This window comes from Sapajus apella, unplaced genomic scaffold (genome assembly GCF_009761245.1).
Source record: "Sapajus apella isolate SASKATOON/1434 unplaced genomic scaffold, GSC_monkey_1.0 scaffold26, whole genome shotgun sequence".
NCBI classification, from domain to species: Eukaryota; Metazoa; Chordata; class Mammalia; order Primates; family Cebidae; genus Sapajus; species Sapajus apella.
This window is the reverse complement of record NW_022436966.1, coordinates 19,264,752-19,292,705: the sequence shown is the minus strand read 5'-3', so window position 1 is coordinate 19,292,705 and position 27,954 is coordinate 19,264,752. Positions and strand designations below refer to the sequence as shown.

The following is a 27,954-nucleotide window of genomic DNA, read 5'->3' as shown; positions in this document are numbered from 1 at the left end:
ACAATTCAGTTAATAAAAATAACATCTCAGCAAAACTCCTACTGTCACATCCTTAAAAAAAAATCCAGCCAATATCTTATTTTGAAGACACATAACATTGACTCAAATCATGATAATCGGTTGACTTTTAACACAGTAGCTTCATTCCCAGCATCTATTTAAAGGTTAGGTACAAAAGACTGAGGCGAAGCTCAGGGTAAAAATCTAAAACTTTCACATCAAATCTTAGATGTCAACAAACTATAAAGCAAATCAACAGATACGGACACATCGAATGAAAGAAAATCATAACTGCCAGCTTTTCAGTTGAATCTTTTAAGTTTTGATCTGCCATTGATCTCAAAGTTAGAATAAAGTTAGTTAGTATCAGAAACAAAGACTGTCTACATAAGATCCTGTAGCCTCCATGACTTTAAACGGAGGGGACTGGAATCTGCTTGGCGGAAGTGCTGTCATATTCCTGCATTAAGTCATTAGTGGTGTGGTAATGCATGGCAATATAGGAGCTGGCAAATCCAAAAGAGTTTACTGGCTGTAAGTTACATGGGCTGCTCTCCTCCTGGGAAGGGCTGCTATTATAGATGCTGTAGTAAGGTTCAATCCGAGTGTTGATGGGGGTTGAGCTGCTCTGACCACAGTGCTGATGTCCAGCAGACATCTTGGGACTTACCACACTTTCCTTTGAATGACTTGGGCCACAGGCCTGGTCCACAAATTTCTTCTGTGGCTTTGGAGATAACATGTAGGCAGAGTTTGTTTCATGATGGGAGGATTTGTTTCTGTTGACTTCGAGGTTCCCCTTTCCCATGGCTCGTAGTCGAGTCTTTTGTTTGCAGCAGAAAACACCCAGGCCTATGTATTGGAGGCACCAGAACACTTTCCTCCTCAGCCCTGCACTGTTCCGAGAATATATAAAAGGGTTTAATCCTGACTTGAAAAATATAAGAGTAAATCCGAACAATTCAAACTGGTAAAGAATGAAGCTCCCATTACTGGATAGAACCACCTGTACCAAGGAAATCCCCAGTGGAAGACAGCACACCAGGACTGACAGCACGATGATCACACAGGTGACCACGGCTTTGGAATCCTTGGCAGTGGAGAGATTGATGGCTGATACCAGCTGGAGTCGGCTGGCTGCAGGGGTGACCAGCTGGTTGGGACTCTTGGTATATCCACGGGTCTGAACGTGCTGCAGTTTGTTGTAATTCTGGTTCCTATACAGAGCGGGCATGGCACACTGGATGGGGTCTCCACCTCCCTGCACAGGGACCCCCATGAAAGGCTGTGGTCTGGAAGCGTCGACTGTGATTACAGGGGGGCACTTTCTGACTTGAGCATTCTTCCGCAGGGTCTGAGCAATCATGATGTAAGAGACAGAGACCACAGCCACACAGAAGGTGAAGTCGACCACATAGAGAGACAAAATGGCTTTCCCTTTTCCAGCAATCAGACTGGCCATGGGAAGACAGAGGTGGGACTTGCTGGTTTTCAAAGTAGCCAAGGTGGCAAGGGTGAAACTGGTAGCCCAGAGAAGCAGGGTGAGGAGTAAGGTGCAGGCAAAGGAGGCCGTGCGATTCGGCTGCTTCCCCAGCACCATCCGGAGCCGATGCAGGGCGATCACTGCCACTGTCTTCAGGGACATGATGATGAAGCCTGAGCTGGTGAGATGGAAAGTGAAGCAGAAAGCATCTGGGATACTACTGGCCGAGCTGAAGAATAACACGAAGGTGAACATGGGGGCCGTCACTCCACAAATGAAGAGGTCGCAGAAGGACAGGTTCAGGATCATGAAATCAAAGTTGGTTCTGAATTTCCTGAAGGCTGGATCGAAGAAGGACAAGAAGACAATGAAGTTGCCATAGGAACCCAGGCAGAAGATGACCGTGAGTAGAAAAGTACAGGTCACCAAGGTGGCTGTGTGGATGAGATCCTGAAGACCCTCCTGCAGAGAGGTGCTGTTTCCTTCCTGCAAGTGAGGCACATGGAGCGAGGTGGCATTGGGGGCATCCTGAAGGTGGTCTGTTGAGTTCATCTTCAGAGAAAAATGTCTCCTCCTTCTGCTCCCCAAAAATACTCGATGAGAAAGGAGTCAGGGCCTCAACTCACAGATGAACAATATGTGACAAAAGTGGCCCAAGGCAGATAAGCCTGCACACAAAAATGCATACCCAGAAACAGAAAGGGATTAATGTAGAAACAGAAAGGAATTCGTACAGTGATCTCATTATTATTAGTAGTAGTAGTACTAGTATCTGTCACCTTGAGAGAAAAATTTATTCATTTATTAGTGATGGGGTCTTGCCATGTTGCCCAGACTGGACTTGAACTCCTGTCTTCAAGCAATCCTCCTGCCTTAGCTTCGCAAGTAGCTGGGACTATAGCCATGCACCACCAAACCTAGCTCACTCGCTTGCTCTCTCTCTCTTTTTTTTTTTTTTTTTTTTACAAAAGCACTAGAATTTTTCAGCTCTGACTTGGTAAATAAAAAGCATTTCTCCTTACAAAGCTCAACACAGAAAAAGACACAAACAAATACATTCATCCAGCTAATATTTTGCTTTATGAAACGGAGTTTAAGTGTCACCTGGAGAGCATGCTAAAAAGTTTATCACCTGGAGAGCAGATTCCTTGGCCTCACCCCTTGTGATTCTGTCTGAGGGGTGTGCAGATGTTGCTTTTAGAAACACTTCTGTGTCAGGCACTGCCGATATACAAGAACGTAACCTCTCCATCAAAGAGATCACAATCTAGTTGGAGATCAATCTAACTATGTAATTACAGCCTAATAAGGTTTCAGGGTGCTATGAGAGCATGGAAGAGGAGAACCTAATCCAATTTAGGAAGGGAGCTGGGAAAGGATGGAGCTGGAAAAGACGGCAGGGGGGTGGTGGGGGTAGGTCTTTGCAGCAGAGGGACTCAGGTAAAAAACTGCATGTGCTTGAAATATAAGCTGGGGGGTATTGTTGATGCATAATGCGACCCTTCGCTAATTCCCAGAAATCACTAACAATCCTATTTCCTTCCCTAGGAAGAATCCTTTATTTCCCAATATTTATATTTTTCCCCCCAGGTTGCAATTTCCTGGCCAATTAATTGCATATTCTCCTTTGGGAAAAAAAAACAAAAACAAAAACCTGTGTAGGACTACATGTGAGTAGGAAAATTGGAAGTAACCAAGGATGTTAGAATTATACTAGACGTTTACAAGGTACAAAGCACCACTTTGTAAAGTCTAAACTGCTATATAAATGTGAGTTACCATTATCCCAACAAAAATATCCTGACGGCGAAGCAGGAGGCATGTGCCCCATTCCTGCATTTGTTCACTCAATTTACATTAATTATGTGTATACCATATGCCAGCATTATGCCAGGTGCTAGGATGAGTAAGGCACAGTCTCTGCTTTAAAAGAATAACTTACTGCTCCTTTTTCCTTTCTCCACTTTTCTCTTTCTATTTTACAATGAGACTTAATGTGCACTCACACAAATCTACATTGTCCCAAATCCCAAAGTCCTACATGGGCTGATGCCCCACCTGCTCCCAACAGATGCTTCTGGTGGGACAGACTAAGCTGTTCCTTGGAGACAGCGCTATGTTCTTGAAAACCAAAAAGCATTTGCCTTAATGTAGAATTTTAGGAATAATCAATGGCACTGCAGAGGTCCAGGGCTGCCGTTCAGCATACTTAGCCACCAGCTCAAGCTGGATCCCAGAAGCCTCCAGCTGTTAACCCCTTCATTGCTGGATCAAGGCGGTACAGAGGAATGAATCAGGCCAGTCAGAGATTACCTGGGGCTCCAAGCAGCAGCTATGAACTACCTAACACAGTCTCTCCACATTTACCAACAGGTACAGCCATACCAATGCCTATCAGACACATACCAGTCCTGGGAAGTCCATATAATTGACTTGTGTCCTTCATCAAGGAAGAAGATAATTTCATCTATATTCTCAATGCTCATGTTACAGATCATGACGATATGGTAAATCTGTCCACTGGAAAGTGAGACCAACTTTTCTATACTTTCCTTTTGAAAAGTTCCATAAGAGAAGAAAATTCTGAACTTTTGTTTCTCGATAGTTAGAATTTTTTTAAAAATAGTACCCGATTAGCTCTATTTTCACTTAAAGGCTATATACTTGTTTCTGAACACTTTTGATACCTATAAAGTGAGAAAGACAACTTTTTACTGCTTTTTTTAATGGCTAACTGGAGGACTGGAGCTAATTTATGAAAAGAGAAGTAGAAGAGGCCGGTCGCGGTGGCTCACGCCTGTAATCCCAGCACTTTGGGAGGCCGAGGCGGGTGGATCACGAGGTCAAGAGATCGAGACCATCCTTGTCATCCTTTCTTTTTAGTAGAAACCCCGTCTCTACTAAAAATACAAAACATTAGCTGGGCATGGTGGCGCGTGTCTGTAATCCCAGCTACTAAGGAGGTTGAGGCAGGAGAATTGCCTGAACCCAGGAGGTGGAGGTTGCGGTGAGCCGAGATCGCACCATTGCACTCCAGCCTGGGTAACAAGAGCGAAACTCCGTCTCAAAGAGAAGTAGAAGAAAAAACCCAATTTGAGGAGGCAGAAAGAGCAGGGAGGTGATGCTGGTGTCTCTAACCCCCTTATTTCCAAGAGTTTCATCTTTGGAAGTAGAGAAATGAAGAGGGGTGAAGAGGGATGCAGGAATTTGGTCTGGGGAAATTAGAAGAATGAAGAGTCTGGAATTAGGAGGCTAAGAGAAATACAAAGTAACTAGGTAATAATGAAGTGGGATGATGGAAGCTATGAAGACCTCAGGCTAGGAGATATTTGGAAAAAGGGATTGATTTCAAGAGAAGAATGAGATGAAGAAGCATTAACATTAATCAAGAGTAGGACGCAGGAGGAAAAAAGGTGATTTGGGGGTAGGAGAGGCAACTTTCACTTTTTGTACAGTTGCATTTTTTTCAACAAATTTAAAATTTTTCAATATATATATTGTTAATAGAGATGGGGGTCTCACTATGTTGCCCTCGCTGGTCTGCAACTCCTGGGCTCAAGCAGTCTGCCTGCTTTGGCCTCCCAAAGTGCTGAGACTACAGGTATCAGCCACTGTGCCCAGCCTTCAATAAATTTAAAATAATTTATACTGCCATTGCTATTTCCTCCAGGTCAGGAAATAACAATGGCAGTATAATTATCAGCATCACTATTAGTATATTAATTTTATCAAGTGCTTATTATGTGCCAGGTACTGTTCTCATTGTTCCACACTATTAGCTCATTGAGTCCTCACAACAACCCTGAAATACTTGGTATAACATCTCCATTTTGCAGTGAGGAAACTAAGTCAAAGAGAGATTATTTAAAGTGGTGGAACATGCATTTGAACCTAAGCAGTTGCTTTTCCACACTCTTCACCACTATTGTAAACTGAACAGCAAAAATATCTTTTTGGGAGGCATTCCCAGGTCAGAAGTATTAAGTGGTTATTATATACCAGGCACCTATTCTAGAGGCTTGACATGAATTATCAAGCTTTATTTCATTCTCACAATAATCCTATGAATAGGTATTGTAATCTCTTCCCCACTGAAACTTCCTGGAATCAGAAATTCTAATATACCTATGTAGTTATATCTGTATACCATCTATGTAGATACAGATACACCACACACACACACACACACACACACACACACACACACACACTTCTACGTATCTTTTTGGGAAACTTGATCATTGTAGTTCACATATAAAGTAATCATAAATTATCTCCTATTGAGATAATTAGAAAAAAGAAGGCATCATGGGCTGGGAAGAGAAAAGAGAGAAAAAGCAGAGGACAGAATAGAAGAAAAGGTTTGCAGAAAAACTTTACTATAACAGAAATCAGGGAAATGGAGGGAAAGTAAACTCAGGTCTTAGTAGTAACTCCTGAGACTTTAAGAAAAAGGAAGCTGTGACCATAATTTGGAATGACATTATGATGACAAAAAATAAAAGTGATTTGGGGAGGGGAGTAAATTAAGACTGATTTGCTACTCTTAAATATTAAATAAAGGTTACCCATGTTATTTGCAATGCAAACACACAAGCTACTCTTTATCTCTGGGATGGTGAATAGGTTAAGGAAGAAGGTGTGATAAAAGACATAAAATCAGAAAGATTTTAAGTTGGAACACCAGCCTTAAGCATGCATATTGGCTGCAGTAAGACAGAATGAATTCACATGCATATTCTTACAACTAGGACATCCTGAAGTAATTAGTAAGCAAAGAATATGGATGAAAACTTATTGTATAATTTGAGTGGCAATTATTTTTCATTAAGATGCGTGAAGAGCCTCTGATATGTCTAGTGTGCTGTTTTAAATTTTTAGTAAACATTAAAACATGTTATAGGGGTTTTATAAGTCAACTCATTCTTCCAGCCCTTTCCCCGCACCCCACAAAGTGTCTTAGGTTAGCATTTTCAGAGCCTACCCCTCACACAGAGCAAGGTTCTGTATGATTGTGATTCCCATTGTATTTCTATTGATCAGGAAAACCTCAGGGAGGTTAGGTAACTTCCTCAAGGTCACTAAGATTCCAGCCAGATTAATCTGATTTCAAAGCCCTTGCTCTTTCTATCCAGTAGAACTACACTGAACCCAGAGCAGCTAATGGGATGGGAAGACCTGAGACATTTGATGGGAGGGATGAAGAGGACATGGGGCCCACAGAGTGGGAAACTGCGGAAAGGGGAGGTCGACCCCTGGCGAGGGGCTGGCAGTAGGTAGAGGCTTCCCGGAGAAGGTGAGGTGATGGTAAGGAGGGCCTAGGCCGGGCCAAGTAAGCTTGTAAACGAATTGGCAGAGGGTTGGTGGGTTAGCAGGGCTCAGACAAGGTAGGGGCGGTGGGTGGGTGCGGGGGTTCCACGCCGAGCAGAGCCTGGGAACCTGCAGGGACCGGCAGGAAGGCTACCCCGCAGGCCGCACCAGGAAGACAGGTGCGCGGAGCCGGGCCTGGCCCAGCGCAGCCGCGCTCTTCGCTAACCCGCCAGCCTCCGGGAGCGTCCTCCGCACCGTGGGGTCGTCTTTCTCCAGGGGCCCGCGGCCTCTCACCTGCCGGGTGGCCGCAGCGCCGCCCCTCCTCCTCCATCTCGCAGTCCGGACCCCAGCTCCGCCTGCCGCTCCGGATGATGCAGGACTGGAGGCATCATCGCCATCGCCGCCGCCTCCGCGCATCCCGGGAGCCGCGGCGAGACGCGGGCGCAAAGGCGCAGTCACGGAGACGCCGAGGGCACCGCCCCCTCCGCCCGACACCCGGGCCTGGCGCCCCGCCTGCGTCCCGCACCCTCAGCTCCTCCGCCGCCGGCCCCCGGGGCCCGGGGCCCAGAGCCCGGCACTCACCGCTGCCCGCCGCGCGACGCGCGCCTGAGCCAGGTTTTTCAGGCCCACGTTTTTGCCGTTTGAGGAACCCGGGCTCCCCGAAGTAGCCAAAAGATGAAACGCAGAGCAAGGTGGAGTGGGAAGGAGGGCAAAGACAGGGGTATCGAAGGCACGGTCTTTGGGGGCCTCCCCGGCTGCTTCCCCTGCCCGCCGCCCACCTCCTCCCCATTCCCCGCGCTTTCAAGTCGGCCTGCCTAGCTCCTCACTTAGGTTGCCGTTAATATTTTTCCTCATGAATTACGTTGGCGGCGGCTTCCCGTTTGGAACTTTGAGAATTTATAAATCAAGTCATTGTAATAGAATTTTAATTTAACCAATTCGAACTTACCTAAGCTCTCTTAAGGTAGTAGTGAATTCACTGAGGGATCTCAGCAAGGGGACTAATTGGCAGGAAACTTGCAAAGTATAAAGAAGCTACCCATGCAAACAAAACGACCGAGCCCAGGAATAATGGATATTAATGTATTACTTAATACTATGTTGAATGTAAAAAATCTTGATAAGTCATAGTGCAATGTACAGTATAGGCTAATTTTAGTAAGCAAAAACACCAAGCTAAAACTACCATCCTCTCTCATTCTTCTACAATTCATACATGTCCAAAATAATGAACTCCTAAGATAGGTTTTAGTCTGAACAATCAAGTAACATTCCTAAGTATGTCTGCTATTATGGGTACAAAATCAAACAATTAAACTCTTCCCCTTCAGTATCCCAACCTAGCTAACTAGGATCTTACTACTTTTCTAACTGTCTCAGGGATGCCATTTAGAAACAGAGAATGCTGTTGGAATGCCCTTTCCTTCATTCACCCTGGTTACCAGAAAACCAAAGTTGATCCCGTTCAGATGAAATACTTAGAATGTTGCTACTGCATTCTTCATTTTAGCCAACAGTTTTATTTTTAAAAAAGAACTACCAAGTATCAAAGAATTTAATTAAGCAATTTCTCTTTCTCAGTTCCCTGTGCTTTCTTCAAGAAAAAACAAGAAGGCTAGATAATTTATGAAGTACACATTCAATCCAGGAGTTGCCTATGCTATCAGAATTCGGCTTAGAAATAACTTCAAGAAAGTTTCCAATTCCCACATATTCCACTTCCCAACCATGAAGCAGTTCCAATATGTGTTGTCAAAAATGGTAACTTTGAGTCCCAGAAACAATTAACAGAAAAATACTCGTTAGCATCTGGAGTGGAAATTCTGATCAAAATTATATACCTCTCTGTATAAATTAGCTACTGCATAAATAACTGCTAGTTCATTTCCAGGCATTTGACTATACAAATGGCGATTACAATAGGTTTGGGCTGGATTGAGACCATCCGAGTTACACCTACAGGAGAAACGGCCTTGAAACTGAAAAACAACTCACAAATCATAAAGGATTCTAGAGATCTGTAAGAGGAAATCAGGACCCATCAAAGTTCCAGGCAAGGCGCGGTGACTCACCCCTGTAATCCCAGCACTTTGGGAGGCCAAGGCAGGTGGATCACAAGTTCAGGAGATTGAGACTAGCCTGCCCAACAAGGTGAAACCCTGTCTCTACTAAAATGCAAAAAATTAGCCGGGTGTGGTGGCGGGTGCCTGTAGTCTCAGCTACTCGGGAGGCTGAGGCAGGAGAATAGCTTGAACCCAGAAGATGGAGGCTGCAGTGAGCCAAGATTGCGCCACTGCACTCCAGCATGGCAACAGAGTGAGACTCCACCTTAAACATTAAAACAAAACAAAAAACAAAGCTCTAGAACTAACTAGAACCATTCAACAAAGCTGAAACTAGTATATCTACAAAATCCACAACTGAGCAAAATTGGAAAAAACATTGGTAGTCAAAAAATGGAAAATCTGCAAATAAATAATCAGGGCTAAGTCTAGAACATGAATTGGCTATCAGCCTGCCCTGACAATGGCATTCTTCTAATACACTTTTATTGCAATGCAAATTGATACATGTGCACTTTGAGGAAAACAGCATATATGAGAGCTGTTAAAATGTTCTTTAAAAAAGTTTTGACCTAAGCATCTCTTACTCCTTGGAATTGCTCCAACAAAAGAAGAGTTTTAAAGCATAACGTTATAAAAATGTGCACTGCAGTGTAATCTGTAGTACAGGAAATTGAAAACAACCTTGATGTTCAAAAGGAATCCTTAAAACAATTATGATATACTAATAAGACAAAGTCTACAAAAACAATTACGAAGACCATGCAAAAAAAGTTGCTTTTCCCGTGATGACAGCTCACGATTTTATTATTTATGTGACTAGGTTTCATTCTGTCACCCAGGCTGGAGTGCAGTGGCATGATTTTAGCTCACTGTAACCTCCGTTTCCTGTGTTCGAATCATCCTCCCATAACACCCTCCCAAGTAACTGGGACTACAGGCATGTGCCACCACATCCAACTAATTTTTTGTATTTTTTTGTAGAGATAGGGTCTCTCTCTCTCTGTTGCCCAGGCTGGTCTCAAACTGTTGAGCTCAAGCAATCCTAAAGCACTGGGATTACAGGTGTGTGTGAGCCACTGCGCCTGGCCAAAGGTTAATTTTCTAATAAAATAAAATTGCTCTTTGCTCCTTCTGGCCACACTACTAATTACCAAAAGTGGCCTCCAGCTTAAAGGGCTTGGTAATGACAAGTATTTCAAATATTTAAAAACAGCTTTCTCATATATTTGCACCTACTTTTTTGTCATTTACATTAGTAGATGGGTAAATTTTCCTCCTAAATTTTGAAACACAACCTGCAGTCTTTGCTTTCTAAAGGATCCGTTCAGAAACTAAAGATTTATTTGATCTTATACAAAAATATGGCCAAGTGCAGTGGCTCACGCCTGTAACCCCAGCTCTCTGGGAAGCCAAGGTGGGCAGATCACCTGAGGTCAGGAGTTCGAGACCAGCCTGACCAACATGGAGAAACCTCGTCTCTACAAAAAATACAAAATTAGCCAGGCGTGGTGGCACATGCCCATAATCCCAGCTACTTGGGAGGCTGAGGCAGGAGAATTGCTTGAATCTGGGAGGTGGAGTGCGTGAGCCGAGATTGTGCCATTGTACTCCAGCCTGGGCAAGAAGAGCGAAACGCCACCTCAAAAAAAAAAAAAAAAAAAAAAAAAAAGGATATACAGGTTTTCTCTTCCCCTCACTTCTCATCCATCCTCATAGAGCGGCCCATGCCATCTTCCCATGCCCAGTCAACAGTGACTTCCAAACACAGGCTAGCCTCTCCCTTCCTCCTCTCGTAAATCTTGTTGCCACCCTTAACACAGTTGCTGCTGTCCTTCTCATGCTTTTTAATGCACCACATACATTGTAAGAACTATCTTAGACAATATGTCATGCAACACTTTTCTCCCCCTTTTCCTTTTCCCTCCTGGTAAAAAAATTCACAGGACAATGTGACTGGGGGAAATATCAAACTAATAACCAGCTTCCAAACCCGGAATCAGAATCACCTGGGGAGTGTATTAGGCACTCAGATTAAGGTACCCTGTTTTTAGGTCTGCAGTGGGATTTGTGTGGTTCTCAATCCTGGATGGAACAACTGAATCATCACAGAGCTTCTAACATTGTTATGCCTGAGCCTCCCAGAGAAGTTTTCACTGACGAACACAGTAGGCACCCAGTATCTTAAATCTTTTGTTTTTTTTTTTTAAAGATGGGGTTTCTCCACGATGGCCAGGCTTGTCTTGAACTCCTGACCTCAGGTGATCCACCCACCTCGGCCTCCCAAAGTGGTAGGATTACAGGTGTGAGCCACTGCGCCCAGCATTTTTTTTTTTTTTTAAAAGATGGGGATATCTTTTTTTAAAGTTCCCATTTAGGAACCATTGCTAAGGCACAGTTTCATACAGCTCAATTAGAAAACACTGAAGTGGTCAATATACAATGCTAAGCCTCACTTCTCAATGTATACAATTAATGTGTGGTCTCAGCAACAGGCATTGATATTATGAACTGGGACAATGAATTCCATGTACATTTTAACAAAATCCCCTCATGATTCTCAGGCACATCAATTTAAGAACCAATCATTTAGGACCAGGCACTGTGGCTCACGCCTGTAATCCTAACACTTTGGGAGTCCAAGGCAGGTCTAAGCTCAGCAGTTTGAGATCAGCCTGGCCAACATGGTTCAACACTGTCTCTAGTAAAATACAAAAATCAGCTGGGTGTGGTGGCATATGCCGTTAGTCCCAGTTACCCAGGAGGCTAAGGCACGAGCATTGCTTGAACCTGGGAGGCAGAGGTTGCAGTTAGCAGAGATTATGCCACTGTACTCCAGCCTGGATGACAGAACAAAACTGTCTCCCCCCCCAAAAAAAGGGAAATAAATCACTTAGGTCAGTGCTAGGTGAACTTTCTGTGATGATGGAAAAGTTCATCAATGCTATTCAGTGTCGTAACCACTAGCCACATGTGGCTGAAGAGTATTTAAAATATGCCCAGTGAGAATGGGGAAATAAATTTTTGATTTACTTAAACATAAACAGACGTGGCTAGTAGCTACTATATTGCATGGGGCAGATCTAGATAATTTGTGCTGGTCAGAGGACATACACTTACAGATACAAACCTACTGCTACAAAAGGAAATCTACAGGAGTCACGGCCTACCGAACTGCCTTCTCCTCTTAATGAAGACAAAAGCCAGCTGTTAAAAACAATCCATTTATTGGGTTTTAAACTAGTTACACAATTGAAATAATCAGTTTGGCACTACTCTATACAGGGATTACGCCTGTGTATGCTGACACTTAAATACTGTACCAGGACCATTGCTGTGCTTAGGTCTGTATTGAGTCATTCAGCATGTAGATACTAAAAATATACTGTAGTGTTCCTTTAAGGAAGACTGTACAGGGTGTGTTGCAAGATGACATTCACCAATTTGTGAATTATTTCAACCTAGAAGATACCTTTCACTCCATAAACTTGTCATAGGCAAACATGTGATGTTAGCATTGAGAGATGCACACAAAAATGTTACATAAAAGTTCAGACATTCTAATGATAAATGAACTGGAAAAAAAAAAAAAAAAAAAGGAAAGAAAAACCCCACATCTCAGTCTTTGTAACAAGAAAAGATAAAGAAAATAATTTAAAAACACAAAAAATGGCATTCAGTGGGTAGAAAAGCCCAAAATCATTATAATAAAGAACTACATGTGGATCTTTACAAATTACACAATGATGTTGTGTAAAAGGTTGCATCTGTACAAAGTCTTGTCAATGCTATCTCTACAGTTTATACATCTTTTACATTTATATAACATATATTAAACAAGTCAATTAAATATCAAGCCTTATTAGTCTCTCAACGATTCTGCAGGCAAAATAAAAAAGAGAGAGAACAAAATAAAAAGAAAAAAATTACAAAATATCCACAAACACAGCAGTCTTCCATTTAGGTGGTAACAGTTTTAAGAGGGTCAAACAATAGTTGTAAAGAATACAGGGAAAAACCAACCAGTCAGGATTTTTGCTGTTGCTGTTTATTTTTAAAATCACACATCGAATACACACAACAATCAGAAATTTCTTCACCAAACCCCCAATTTTTTAGCAACTGGCTTATTCAGCACCAAAAACTCCAGTCTGTGGGAGGTGCACAAATACAGACTTCACTTCTGTGTCTTGGTCGAGCAATCCATCAGGTCATTGGTTAGGTTCAAGACTTGCCCTCTTTTCCTTCCCTCTTCAAGGCTCTCCAGACCCAAGGCTCTCAAGGCTTCCGATTTACGGCCCACAGCCTGACTACCATCTAAATCCAACAGCCATTTGGGAAGAATTCAAAATAATTTGAGATGAATGAAATGACAGGACCTGTATTACAGATGGATATTCTCCATTCCAAGTAAATTGTTTCTTAATGAGCTCCTAGATCCTGGTCTTGGATGCCATGATCATACTGGGTAATTATTTCTAGTCTGAGACTTTGTGACTTTGTCAGATGCCTCAAAAAAAAAAAAAAAAGTGATCAGTATTCTGGAAACATTTCCGGACAAGTTAGGAAATCAAATAAATAGCAACTGAGAAGCTGTGGAACGCAGACTAACGAGATCTAACACAGAAACCACCAAAATGATGAGAGCTCAGCAGAGGCAGTTTTAAAACTTGCAGAGAGCCACCACAGATGGTACCTGAGGGTGTGGAATTTTTGATGAAAAGAGCCTGAAGTGAGGACTAGTCATCTGTATCAGGGAGGAAAAAATTTCAATTAGGTAACAGGACATCCAACTCCAAAAGCCCAATAAATGAAATTTTGAATTCTTCCTGTTAGAGTAGAAAGGCTTCTAAGTGCTCCCTCTTTAACAGAATGGGTAAGGATCCAGATGAAATATTCTCACAACTGTCTAGAACCCAGAGTCCTCAGGGCCACACAAAATGTCCTAGCTCTACCCAGGAGGCAACTAAGAATAAGATTTCTTTTCCTTTATCTAACTATTCCCAGGCTACTGAGACATTCATTTATAAAGGTCCAAAAGCAGTCACATATCAATTCTCTGCTTTATACCTAAAGCAGGGAGGCACAGAAAAATTCTCATTTCCAATGGCCGTAGCAAAAGCCATGTTTAAAAACAAATAACCCTCCCCCCCAACTTTATCTAAACATTGACATCTAAGAATGTCAGCAAAAAGAAAAAAAAAAAAACCTACTTCTCAGTCACCAAACCAAGTGCCTGAGGATGTCATGTCTTTACATTCAGAACTTTGCTGACTTACCTTTCTATGCATAATAGCATGGTGACACAAGAAGATCGGTGAGAACAAGCAGTTGGTCATCAGTGAATTGCTGTTTGTGTTCCTGCCAGTTGTCATGGTGAGTCCTTCGGAAATTGGATAAGGTCTTTTTTACAGTCATCTGTAAAGTAGATGAACCACGTATGTTTTAACCTCTCTGGACAATCAGGATCATACGTAGGATATTTTTAGTTAAATTACAAGCCCTCCAGACATCAGATCTCACCCATGACCAAGTGCCACAAAAACAAAAAGCCAATGAGAAGGACAAAGTCAATGGTCTTTTGAGTTAGTAAAAATGCCATCATAATTTCCAATTTAACATATGCTTCCAGTAAAACACTTTGCAATGCTAGAAAAATAGAATTTTTTTTTTCCAGACTTATCAGTGGCCATTTATACTAGAAATAAGAACAATACAACAGAAATAAATTAATTCTGGGCAGATGCTCTTCCCTATATTAGCTATCCCTGTCCCTTGGAAGAGCCTATTCCTGAGGATCTTCCAATGTGATGGACAGCTGTAAGTTGTTGCTTCCAAATGAAAATGCCATTCCCTGCTGAGGTCCCAGAGCAGCCAACAGACCATAGGAAGAGAGTCCTTTAGGCCTCTGCTTGAAACCAGCAGCTACAGAACAACTGTTGGTCTTCAGTCAGGACCACAGAAACATAAAATTTATCATAGTATTGACAGTACTTTACTTCCACTGGACTGGGATGGATAGAAGCTACAATAATTTCCTCACTACCAAAAAAATCTCATATATATGGCAGCAAGGTCTCTGTAATTTTTAAATAATTAGTGGTGAGCAGACTAAGCCCTGGCAGAGGCAGTAGCTTTATGAAAGCAGTAGTTCAGAGAATACAGGAAATTATTATTATAGTTTCTTATAAAACATCACTGATACTACACGTAAAAACTAATAAGGAAGAATTGTACCTCAATAGGCTGAGGATCATTTAGATGTGCACTGAGATTCATGAGGAGCTGGGGCATCCAGGTGGGAACATCATAAGGACTAGAAAGGACACATGCACCAAGTCCTAGCACTCCAGCATGGCGTTTGACCAACTCTGCAAAGAAAACAGCAACATATGTGCAAATATTTACATGTCTCTAATGCACTTGTTACAGTGAGATAAAATTAGTTTTCAATTGTGTTGTTTTCAATATGTGAATTCATTTTAAATGTATCTACATGTATCCATATCAAAAACTTGATTTTGAGGTTAAACTGAAAATAATCCTGTATTTGAGAAATTGTCAGGCACAGTGGCATAAACCTGTAATCCCAGCACTTTGGGAGGCCAGCATCAGATGATCACTCGAGGCCAGGAATTTGAGACGAGCCAGGGCAACAAAGTGAGACCATCTCTCCAAAAAAAAATTTGTGAAAAATTAGCTGGCAGACAGGCAGGGTGGCTCATGTCTGTAATCCCAGCATGCTGAGGGACCAGGGTGGGCGGATCACCTGAGGTCAAAAGTTCAAGACCATCTTGGCCACCATGGTGAAACCCTGTCTCTACCAGAAATAAAAAAATTACCTGGATATAATAGCATGTGTAGTCCCAGCTACCCAGAGGCTGAGGCATGAGAATCATTCGAACTTGGGAGGCAGAGGTTGCAGTGAGCCAAGATCATACCACTGCACTCCAGCCTGGGAGACAGAGCAAGGCTCTGTATCAAAAAAGAAAAGAAAAGAAAAAATTAGCTGGGCATGGCAGTGCATGTCTGTGGTTCCAGTTGGACAAGAGGTTGAGGCAGGTGAATTGTCTAAGCCTGGGAGGTCAAGGCTGCAGTGAGCCATGTTCAAAACCACTGCACTCCAAGGAGGGCGACAGAGCAAGATCTTAACTCGAAGAAAAAAAAAAAAAAAAAAAAAATTTCCATAGTTGTTCATCAATGACAGCATAATTGTACCTAGGCCAGTGCAATCCCTGATTCTAAAACAATCTCCAATCAAAATCAGTGTTTCTTCTGGATGTGACCACCCTACTCAGAACACATCAATTCATTAGTGTTTTAACACACAATGTACGATGAACATCTATTTCTTAAAACAGAGAACTGCAGCATGTCTATATGCTAAAGGGTCTTTATTCTTTCTGTAGTGGTGTAAGTTAAAGTGCTTTCAAATTCTCAGTTTCTCAATAAAGCTGTATGTATTCATATGTTTTAAAGTATATTACATATTACATGTATATGGAAAGTGGGAAACTGAAGGTAAAGAAAAGAGAACTTGAACTGGTCAAAATTGTGAACAATACCATTTGGTATAACAAAAACCTAAAAATACTTTGGCACTTTATCATTAAAAATATATATATAATTCTCAGGCTGGGCACTGTGGCTCACGCCTGTAATCCCAGCATTCTGGAAGGTCCAGGTGGGCTGATCACTTGAGGCCAGGAATTCGAGACCAGCCTGATCAACATGGTGAAACCCTATCTCTACAAAAAAGTAGCCGGGCGTGGTAGTGCACCTGTAAAATCACTTGAACCTAGGAGGTGGAGGTTGCAGGGGGCTGAGATTGTGTCACTGCACTCCAGCCTGGGTAACAGTGGAAGATCCTGTTTCGAAAAATACATATTATAAAATGTATTTATAATATATATATTATATATATATATATATAACCCAAAAAGCAAAGATACTAGAATGTACATTGATGTTTTATTGGATTGTTATTAGGTAACTTTGTGACATAATTAAGACACTAACCAGCAGTAAAAGCTTTATAATCTAAGGACTTCCTCTAAATTCAATAAAATTCCTACTTACTATGAACCTTTTTATGTATTTTCTATTATGATTACAGTTTAATGGTGGCAAGATAAGATTATTCAATAAATATTTGTTGAGTAAGCCTGGTTAACCCTCATTCATTCCCAAAAGGATATGGGTGTTTTCTACCAGCAACGTTACCTGCAGAAGGAATGGTATCTCCTACAGAACCAGGGTCTCGCTTTCTTTTCTTAGGTAGTTTTGTTTTGCAAAGTTGCTCAAAATGAATCTGCATAGGACTGTCCATGGTGAGGAAGTTACACTGCAGCAGGCCACTTAAGGTGGTTGCAGCCATTTCTCGAACCTGTAGAGATAATAATTTTTATTAGAACTGACATTCTAAGTCCGACAGAATAATGGAGGATGGGGGTAGTGTGGGAGCTGGGGTGAAAACCTTCCTGCAATTGCATGCAAATTTTGTGTATGCTCTTCGGCAGTTTCTTAAATAGAGATTTCAGCAGATTCTCAAAGGGTTAGTGGCCTCATAATGGACAAAAACTACATTAGGGTTATGAGCACAGACTTTTGTTTCTTTTAGCAAAATTAAATTTCTCCATAAATTATCTTCCCCGCTGATAGCTCTCATCAGGGCTGTAACTGTAAAAGCAGTGCCAGAGCCTGACATTAAGATCAAGTTTTCCTAGACTCTACATCTCTGAAGGCCACTGCTATAGCTCTTTTTGTTAGCAGCAAAGACACAGACCAACCTAATTTCTGTAATTGGCATACATCATAGAGACTTATACCCTGGTTAATTTTTAGGAGTTTCACAAGCTGTTGTCAGACTATAAACACAGCTTATATATACAAGTACTAAATGAAGTGTATACACAGTCCATTTCAAATTGGAATGGTAACTCAACTTTTGGGGAAACAAAAAAAGCACTAAAAAGGCATCCGCGTTTCACATATAAATGACAAACATTTCTGTTTAATATTCATGATACACAATGATAATTTTAAAAAACAAATGTTTTGCTCTGTTGCATTCCTTCAAAAGGTTGTTCACAAGTTTATCATCATCATCTGTCGAGAACATAACATTTTCTTTGCTACATTCATTACACTAGCATGCTAAATAACATTATAAAATGTTTTACTGGTTGCGCTATTTCCTATAAAGCTTATATGCCACAACTTATTTGCATGCTTAACTATTGATTAGATGGCTTTCACATTCTCAATACTATGCTATGAACATTCTTAATTTGTGTAACTTTTCACATTATATATTTTCACTCGGCTAATTTTCTATTTTTTTGTAGACACAGGGTCTCACTTGGTTGTGCAGACTGGTCTCAAACTCCTGGGCTCAAGCAATTCCCCTGCCTTGGCCTCCTCAAAGTGTTGGCATTACAGGTGTAAGCCTCTGTGCCTAGCCTGCAGTATATTTTCTTAGATTACAAAAACTGGGATTAGTAAATTTAAAGATATAACAATTTTCCTATTAATTTTATGGCTATTAGTTGCTTTTCAAAAAAGCTAGTGCTAACATGACACAAAAATGTGAACTAGCAGTTATACCTTACACTGCTTATCATTATTACACATTTTTGTTTTCTGAAGGGAGGAAAACACTAAATTGGGAGGAGGTAAAAATGCCTCATTATTCCAAGTTTGCATTTTCCTGGTAATTGAGAGGTATAACTTCATTGTTTATAGCATGCACTGTCTTTATCTGTATACATTATTACACTACCACCACTATTCTACAAAGTCTTCATGATTCTTGTAGTCAGATATGTACATGTTTTGATGTGACACCTATTAACACAAAGGCTTAGAAAGTCACCTCTGCTCCTATTATGTTCCTATAAATAATATTTAAAACCACTTTCTCCTAATTTATTTAACTTAAAAAATGGGGGGGGGAAGTTTCTTTACTATATCAAAAGTATATTGTAATATGAGACATTTTAATTTATTTTTTTCTCCAAATTGCTAATAAGTGATCCCCAACATCTCCAACTGATTTGTGCTCTTTCCCAGTGGAAGGGTCTACTTCTGAGATATTTTACTCCAAGGCAAATGTCTATAATTAACTTTAAAAAGTGAGGAATGAAGAATACATTTAGCCTTCTCAGCTAAAAACATACTATTTTCCTCTATTTCTAATAAGAATTTTCCATTAAATACAGTAAGGTTTTCTTTAAACAGTTCTCATTTATATAACATAGTTCTTTTCCCCATACTATCAATGAATAGAATTTAATTCTTACCGCTTTTTGGTATTACATGTTGCTTTAAAAATATGATAGTTTTAATGAACATCATGGTTACGTTTATATAACAGCTGTGTTTAAACTTCTATATTATGGAAAAAAATATAAAAATAATTTATAAGGCCAAGGCAGGTGGTCTGCTTGAGCCCAGGAGTTTGAGACCAGTATGGGCAATAGGGTGAAACCTAGCCTCTACAAAAATACAAAAAAAGTAATTCGGTGTGGTGGCGAGTGCCCAGAGTCCCAGCTACTCAGGAGGCAGAGGTTGCAGTAGCCGTGACTGTACCGCTGCACTACAGCCTGGGCAGCAAAGCAAGACTCGGTCTCAAAAATCAAACAAACAAAAAAAACCCATAAAAATGTTCTAAAAGAAGCTCCTAAAAACTACATTTTTACTGAAAGTTGTATAATAATTTGTAGGAAACATAGTTTCAATTTTCCCATTTCTTTAGCATAGTTTATTTAAAGAATATAATAAAAAATTAGAAAAAAAATCAGAGCTGTAATTATTTTAATGGAAGGCTGTTGGAATCATTATAACCAGACTGTGAGTACCATGGAAACTAGAAAATATGCACTGTCACAATGTAAGAAATCTGAATAGGCTCATTAGGGAGGTGGAGAAATTACCATTCCTAGTTTCCTGTGAATAAATCTATTTTCTATTTTTTTTTTTTTTTGAGACAGAGTTTCGTTCTTGTTACCCAGGCTGGAGTGCAGTGGCGCGATCTCGGCTAACCGCAACCTCCGCCTCCTGGGTTCAGGCAATTCTCCTGCCTCAGCCTCCTGAGTAGCTGGGATTACAGGCACGTGCCACCGTGCCCAGCTAATTTTTTGTATTTTTAGTAGAGACGGGGTTTCACGATGTTGACCAGGATGGTCTCGATCTCTTGACCTCGTGATCCACCCGCCTCGGCCTCCCAAAGTGCTGGGATTACAGTCTTGAGCCACCGCGCCCGGTATTTTCAATGCTAATAAGTATATAAAATACTGTGAGTACTACAAGAAAAAAAACTATAAAGTCCATAAAATAAGCAAAATATTCACAAAAAATTACATTTTCTTTTCTTAATGCCAACTTAAGAAGTAGTATCTCATGCCATATTTACTACCAACATGCTTCTTACATTAGACTGTATGTGATAATACATTATCTTTTTGTACAAAACATTAATGCAACCTCACCACAAAAGTTACCTTTAATTTCTCTACCAAAGAAAAAGAACGTCAGCCTCATCTTAAGTCTACTGGATAGCAGCATCTATGTGTAGATTTTTACTCCCTTTCCAACTGCCATCATGCACATTCTCATTAGTTCCTTAAAAATCAGTAGAACTAGTCGGGCAATTATAATCATCATGCCCAATTTCTCATGGTTAAGAAAACTTGGGCTCACAAGTATTATTTGCCCAATTGCAAAGAAGACAGGATGAAAACATGCCCAATTTTTCTTCCATTTGTATTATAAGGAATCATGATTAGGGTATAAAAACTACTCACGTAGAGCTATGTTAAAATTAAAGTTACTTTTATTTAATGTTTTTGAGACAAGGTCTTGCTCTGCTGCCCAGGCTGAGTGCAGTGGTGCAATCAAAGCTCAACCTCCAGGCTTCAGTGATCCTTCCACCTCAGCCTCCTAAGTAGCTGGACCACAGGCGCACACCATCACACCTTGCTAATTTTTGAGTATTTTGTAGAAACAGCCTTGCTACATTATCCAGCTGGTCTCAAACTCCTGGCCTCAGGTGATCTCACTGACACGGTTTTTCAAAGTATTAGGGCTGTAAGTATAAGCAACTGCACCTGGCCACAAATACTTCTTAAAAAGGGAACCATGATGGTTTTTTCAAAATTGACTCAATTTCCATTTTCTATAAATTAAATTTTACCTCTAGTTGTTCATCCTCCAAAAGACTTATAACCAGCCACCTGATATCTTTAACTGCATCTTCATTGTTCAGGAAAATAAAGAGGTTATAAAATACCATGGTCTGGAGGTAGGTCAGTACTGTGTATCTTGCATGCCAAGAACTGCTTCTTGCTGTCTGTGAATGAGAAATAAATATAAACGATAAAAGCAGTACTGATGAAAACATGAGATGACAGATAGTAACATTAAACACAAATAATATAATATTCTAATTTAACTCTATTTTCACAGGTACAATTAGGACAAGCTCCTCTTCTATTTCCTTATGAATAAATGGTTGAATGAGGCCAGGTATGGTGGCTCTTGCCTGTAATCCCAGTACTTTGGGAGGCTGAGTGAGGTGGGTGGATCACCTGAGGTCAGGAGTTCGAGATAAGCCTGGCCAACATGGTGAAATCCCCATCTCCACAAAAATTCTAAAATTAGCTGGGTGTGGTGGCAGGCGGCTGTAATCCCAGCTACTTGGGAGGCTGAGTCATGAGAATCTCGTGAACCCGGGGAGCAGAGGTTGCAGTGAGCAGAGGTGGTGCCACTGCACTCCAGCCTGGCCAGTGAAGCGAGACTCTGTCTCAAAAACAAAAACAAACAAAAACCACACAAAGGTAAAAGTCAATTTCAGAAGAGACAATCAGTCATGATTAATGGCTCTTAACTCCTCTGAGGGTGGCATATTATTTTGCTTCTGGTAGCAGCAGTAGGGTCTGGAAAGCAAATTATTAATGACTTAAATTCTACTACAAAGAAATAACATTTTAGGTTGTTGAAAATATTTTCCAGTGTGTTATCAAATTTAAAATGTGAAAGCTATAGGGAGATGTCTACTTCTATATAACATGTGCAATGTCTGGATAAAGCTGACCATACGGTATACTAACATTGCAGGCAGAAAATGTGCATTCACTATAGGTCTCTCCAGAATAGGCCAGGTCATAGAAGTGAGGAAAACAAAGGGAACTGGCAGGAAGGAATCACCATCTCCCTTCCTCATAAGCACTGTTTATCCAAAGCACTTAATAATGAATTAGCTCTCTGCATATTTTTGGCTTGAGTGACTTGCCCAAGGTCACAAAGATGGTGGCAGAGCCAGGCACAGAATCTAGGTCTGAAAGTTTCTTTGGTCAATATGTATGTCTTCTCTTATACTAAAAGAAAATTCAAGACAAACAAAAATCAAGTACTGTGTGCATTGTAGCCTACTGTGAAATTCTTAGAATGGTAAACCAAAATACTAATCAAAAGACATAAATATTATAAACAGTCTTACTTGTTTTAGCACCTGAAGTACCAAAGGCACTTGATGAGGGTAAAGCAACCCCTGAGACATTAATGATAAACATAACTTTGCATCTCTTTTCAGTTCATCGTAGCTATTGTCATTTTCCACTGGGGCAATCTAAAAAAATGTAAAAAGGACAAAAATAGAGAAATAATTGCCAGTAAGTACAAAGGCATCCTACATAAGAGATAACACATTTTTACTTTTAACAATGTTTATGGGAAATTTCAAATATATACAAAACTACAGAATAGTATATGAACCCCCATGAGCCAATCACCTCTTCAAAAATGACAAACCCATAGATAATCTTTTGTTTCATTTTTTGCTCGCCTCTGACTTCCATTCCCCAATGAAATTATTTGAAACAAATCCCTATTTTATCCTAAATATTTTATGTTATTTCTAAAAGGTTATGGACATCATGACACATAAAACTTCATTAGTTGTAAAGTAAAAAAATAAAAAATAGCTGGGCGCGGTGGCTCAAGCCTGTAATCCCAGCACTTTGGGAGGCCGAGGCGGGTGGATCACGAGGTCAAGAGATCGAGACCATCCTGGTCAACATGGTGAAACCCCGTCTCTACTAAAAATACAAAACATTAGCTGGGCATGGTGGCGCGTGCCAGGAGGCGGGGGTTGCGGTGAGCCGAGATCGCGCCATTGCACTCCAGCCTGGGTAACAAGAGCGAAACTCCATCTCAAAAAAAAATAATAATGAATAAAAAAAAATAAAAAAATAATATGAAGTATTTGGCAGTACTCAGATTTCCCCTATTATCACATTCATGTGTTATTACAACTGTTTTTTGAAATCAGGTTTAACATAATGACCACATATTGTAATTACTTGGTATGTTTCATAAAGCTCTTTCGATGCATACATTCCCTATACTATCTTTTAAAATCCCTTGCTCTGTATTTTTTTTCCTCAGAGGACAAAGACTGTGTCTATTTTGTAGTTTCTGCCATTGTGGCCTTCCCTGATTACATCCCTGCAGTGATATTCCTTGACCCCAGTAAGTTGTATAAAATGGCTACTAGATGTAAAGGTCTGATTTTATTCAAGTTTCATTTTTTGGGGACAACATTAAGTGATGCTGTGTATTTCTTTCATTGATATTTAGTTTTCTCTTCCAAAACTAAATATCAATGAAAGAAATACACAGCATCACTTCCTGTTATCACACCACTGCACTCTAGCCTGGGTGACAAATTGGTACCCTGTTAAAAAAAAAAAAAAAAAAAAACCGGTGGCTCACGCCGATATCCATTATGAAAAGAGAGGCTTGAGAAATGGTCACTCCTTCTTCATAATTAGCTAGAATACTTAAATATACAAAAGCTTTCCCTCATTCAGAATGATTTCCCTTCTGTCCTCCAAAAGTAAATAGCAATTTTTTAAGAGTATCACTATGAATTCCAACAAATCTGACAGCTGTAGCCACTGTCGCTTTTGTTTTTCTTTTTTTTGAGACAGGGCCTTGCACTGTAGCCCAGGCTGGAGTATTGTGGCACAACCATGGCTCACTGTAGCCTCAACTTTCTGGCGTTGGTGAACCTCCCACCTCAGCCTTCCAAGTAGCTGGGAGCACAGGCACGCACTACCATGCCTAGCTAATTTTCTTTTTTAATTTTTATTTTTTGTAGAGACTGTGTTGCCCATGCTGGTCTCAAACTCCTGGGCTTGAGCAATCTTCCTGCTTTGGCCTCCTAATGTGCTGAGATTACAGGCATGAGCCACTGTACCCAGTACCCTTATTTGTTTTAATGAAGAAATCAGGTTTGTCTGGTACCATACTTTGATTATGAATGTATGCTGTTTGATTCCTTAAATTCATTTTAAATGTTTTAAAAGTATACCCTTGCATATTCAGTAGGGGAAAGCTTTAATCAAGTTTACTAAGCGACTCTAGGGCACAAAGTTAGAGGGATATCATTAGGCCAGCACGGGTAATAGAACAAGACTCGGTCTCTACAAAAAACAAAAAATAAAAAGAAGTAGCTGGGCGTGGTGGCACATGACTACAGTCCTTGGGAGGGTGAGGTGGGAAGACTGCTTGAGCCCAGGAGTTCAATGTTACAGTGAGTTTTTATTACACCACTGCACTCTGGCCTGGGTGACAAATTGGTACCCTGTTAAAAAAAAAAAAAAAAAAAACCGGTGGCTCACGCCGATAATCCCAGCACTTTGGGAGGCTGAGGTGGATCATGAGGTCAGGAGTTCAAGACCAGCTTGACCAGCATGGTGAAACCCCATCCCGTCTTGACTAAAAATACAAAAATTAGCCGGGTGTAGTGGCACAGGCCTCTAATTCCAGCTACTTAAGGGGCAGGAGAACTGCTTAAACCAGGGAGGCGGAGGTTGCAGTGAGCCGAGATCACACCACTGCATTGCACTCCAGCCTGGGTGACAGAGCGAGACTCCATCTAAAAAAAAAAAAAAAAAAAAAGTTTGCTAAGGTAAATTATGTCTATCAAACATTGGACAAATCACCATAGTGAATTAATACACTCAGCCTGAACTTATTGTTAAAAAAAAATTATTCTGACATTTGTTAAAATCATAAGGACAACTCTATTCAGACACATGAGAGGTAGGAGGATTCCTCCTAAACCAACTTAACCGGATTCTTGTGAAAGGCAGAACAGGGCAATCAGATACCAAGGGTGAGGGATTCTTTCTAAACTAAATTAGACACAGTCTTGCTAAAACTGGACCAAAGACAGACAGGCCAAAGACAGAGCCCAAGGATGAGAAGTAGTAAGAAAGAGGGCTCAGAACAGCTGACGAAAGTCTGGTCAAGGAGAGCCTTTGTCATCACAAGGGCACGATGAAGTTCTTGTTTGTTTTAGGTATGGGAAGACATTTTGTAATGCTGAGTTTTTAATATTTTACCTCAGTTGATATAATCCTTGGTATTTTAGAAAAAAAAATGATTCCTTTTTGCAAATTAAAACCAGTGAGTTATATATTGTCACCTGTCCTATTGGCAAAAATCATGATGTTTAACATCATACTGTAAAGCTGAGTATCTGAGGAAATAACCAATAAAGAGGGTGTGGAGCAGCATCTAGCAAAAGCACATATTCATTTACTTTCTACTGGCAATGTACGTCTATGCTCCTACCTCACAGATATACTGGCAAACATATGAAAGGACTACACCAAGATCTATATTGTTGCACTATTTCAAAAGCACAAGACTGGAAATAATTCAGATATCTATTGGATCTGGAGAGTGTCTGGTTAAATAAACTGTAGTACATCCTTGTAGTTTAGATATCCTATTGTATGAATCATTTGTATTGTTACGAAGTAATCCCTTAAAAATCTCTTCAGAAAAAAAATGCAAAAGCAAAATGAAGTATGTGAACCTCACTGTTTAACTGTCTGGCAGGATACATACTTAGAACAGTGACTTTTAAAAACAGGGTAATATATGCCTTGTGGGATGTATACAAATCAATTTATAGTAACTGTCAACAGAAACCAAGAGTTTGCACATGAGAGGTAAAAGACACAAAAATACAAGTGGTTCAATAAAATCTTAGTAATCACAAGTTTGAATTGAAAATGTCAGTATGAGCTATTTCTCTTCAGAAAACGTGCTGTGTCTACCAAATAAGCCCAGAAACACTAATCAACTCAGTAACAATGAATACCCCTTGAGTCCGGGAGATTGAGACTGTAGTGAGCTATGATTGTGCCATTGCACTCCAGCCTGGGTGACAGTGCAAGACCCTGTCTCTAAAAAAAAAGAAAAAAGGAAGTAACATTGAAAATTAATTACTGAACATCAATTGGTGCAATATCAAAATACATTATTTTTTATCCCTGGCATGTGACAAAAATTACTTCATGAATTTAATTCCATTCCAGTAGGAATTGTGTTTTTAAAGGTTAAAAAAAATTACAGAAGTATAAACTTGACAAGGAGATTCAAAACCCTGCCTTTGTTGGTGTGGGTGACAAAGAATATGGTGGAAGTAATTTAACCACATCTCCATAATGGCAGGACATCCACAGTAAAGTAACTTAAATTGGAAAATCAAAAATGAGCAGTATAAGGGCATTTCCTTAGACACAAAAAGGTATGCAAAAGCTTAAAAGTGGTAAATTTGGGCTGGGCAGAGCAGCTCATGCCCGTAATCCCAGCACTTTGGAGACCAAGGCACGAGGATCACTCGAAGCCAGGAGTTTAAGAGCAGCCTGCGCCACTGTTAGCGAGACCCCATCTCTAAAAAAAATAAAATTAGCTGGGTGTGGTGGCACTAGCACACGAATTCCAGCTACACAAGAGCCTGAGGTGGGAGGATCACTTGAGCCCAGGAGTTTGGGGCCAGCCTGGACAACATGGTGAGATATCATCATCTCTTAAAAAAAAAAAATGCAGATACATCTCTTTTGCCCAGCAATTTGATACCTATGAAGTATCCTACAAATATGCTCACATATGCAAGATACTTAAGAAGAGTCAGGGGTTCCATCAACAGAAAACTGGTTAAATTTTTAAATGATGGTACAATTTCATCATAAAAAGAAGCAATTTTGTGTACTGATATGAAAATACAGACATGATATACTGAGTTAAAAAACAAAATCAACTTGCAGAATTAAATAACTGTTATTCATAAAACAATTTCACAAACACATTTGTAGGGTATAGCAGAGACACATTTATATTATTGTCAAAGGTATAAAAGGACACACGCCAACCAAGTCAGGGTACAAATGGTAAATGCTCAACAGTTCAAATCTCTAGGCATTACAGGTAGAGTTGTTTTCCTTGTCATTTTATTCACACCACAGTAAATAGGAGGTGATTTAGAGTTTGGGTAGTTAACTGTTGTATAAAAAAGAAGATATTCATTTGCTGGCAAGGTCTATTACCACCAGAATTTAAGATGACTCACTCGTCTTTTGAATCAGCAGTCTCTCTTCCTACTATTATGAAAAAAATGTGTTTTTCTAATGAAATTAAGACAATATTCTCAACTACAGCATGGGCGAAAATGTTCTACTAAAAACAGTAAAATTCTAAAACCCGATAAATTTCATCATGGAGATTACAAACTATGTTAACCAGGAGAAAATGCTGTCCATTTAGTTAGCAAAGGAATCACCTTATATTTTTCTGATTATTGGAAAAATAATTTTTCTAAAGAAATAGGATCAATGTGAGGTGACTATCCAATGTACCACACTATTTGTACATTCTTCTCTAAGTTTCACATATACAAAACTATAGTGGTGGATTTTGATGAGCATTTCCTGAAGTTTGAAACTTAGGATAAAATACCTCTCCTCCCACCTGACCACCACTATTTGAGCCCTTAATTGTTCCAAATTAAAATTCAGCTAAAGAGTAGTAAAACAGCCGGGCGCGGTGGCTCACGCCTGTAATCCCAGCACTTTGGAAGGCCGAGGCGGGTGGATCACGAGGTCAAGAGATCGAGACCATTCTGGTCAACATAGTGAAACCCCGTCTCTACTAAAAATACAAAAAATCAGCTGGGCATGGTGGCGCATGCCTGTAATCCCAGCTACTCAGGAGGCTGAGGCAGGAGAATTGCCTGAACCCAGG

The 27,954-nt window shown here is 40.4% G+C and overlaps 3 protein-coding genes and 1 non-coding gene across 9 annotated transcripts in view; all 4 read right to left on the bottom strand.

The window, feature by feature from the left end:
- The window catches only part of LOC116560644 (ankyrin repeat and SOCS box protein 3), a 177,211-nt gene extending 169,999 nt beyond the window's left edge, over nt 1-7,212 (bottom strand). The window contains exon 1 of the mRNA XM_032292141.1: nt 7,088-7,212. Within this exon, the coding sequence (XP_032148032.1) occupies nt 7,088-7,191 (104 nt within the window). The 5' untranslated portion in view covers nt 7,192-7,212. The remainder of the gene's footprint in view (nt 1-7,087) is intronic.
- GPR75 (G protein-coupled receptor 75) lies at nt 56-7,252 on the bottom strand. The gene is made up of 2 exons (XM_032292150.1): nt 7,088-7,252; nt 56-2,151 (listed from the first exon to the last, which is right to left on the bottom strand). The coding sequence occupies exon 2, from the start codon at nt 2,033-2,035 to the stop codon at nt 413-415; it is 1,623 nt and encodes a 540-aa protein (XP_032148041.1). The 5' UTR covers nt 2,036-2,151; nt 7,088-7,252; the 3' UTR covers nt 56-412.
- Nucleotides 7,253-12,066: 4,814 nt separating this feature from the next.
- The window catches only part of PSME4 (proteasome activator subunit 4), a 110,043-nt gene continuing 94,155 nt past the window's right edge, over nt 12,067-27,954 (bottom strand). For 4 of the 6 annotated variants that reach the window (XM_032292138.1, XM_032292140.1, XM_032292136.1 and 1 more), the window contains 6 exons: nt 22,355-22,483; nt 21,050-21,205; nt 17,080-17,242; nt 15,094-15,227; nt 14,136-14,274; nt 12,067-13,603 (listed from right to left, as the gene is read on the bottom strand). In XM_032292138.1, the coding sequence (XP_032148029.1) occupies nt 14,140-14,274; nt 15,094-15,227; nt 17,080-17,242; nt 21,050-21,205; nt 22,355-22,483 (717 nt within the window). In that variant the 3' untranslated portion in view covers nt 12,067-13,603; nt 14,136-14,139. The remainder of the gene's footprint in view (nt 13,604-14,135; nt 14,275-15,093; nt 15,228-17,079; nt 17,243-21,049; nt 21,206-22,354; nt 22,484-27,954) is intronic. The other 2 variants (XR_004273063.1, XM_032292137.1) reach the window with 2 other exon arrangements.
- Nucleotides 14,680-14,816, bottom strand: LOC116560740. The gene has a single exon (XR_004273121.1). It is a non-coding gene; the product is annotated as a small nucleolar RNA SNORA2/SNORA34 family (small nucleolar RNA).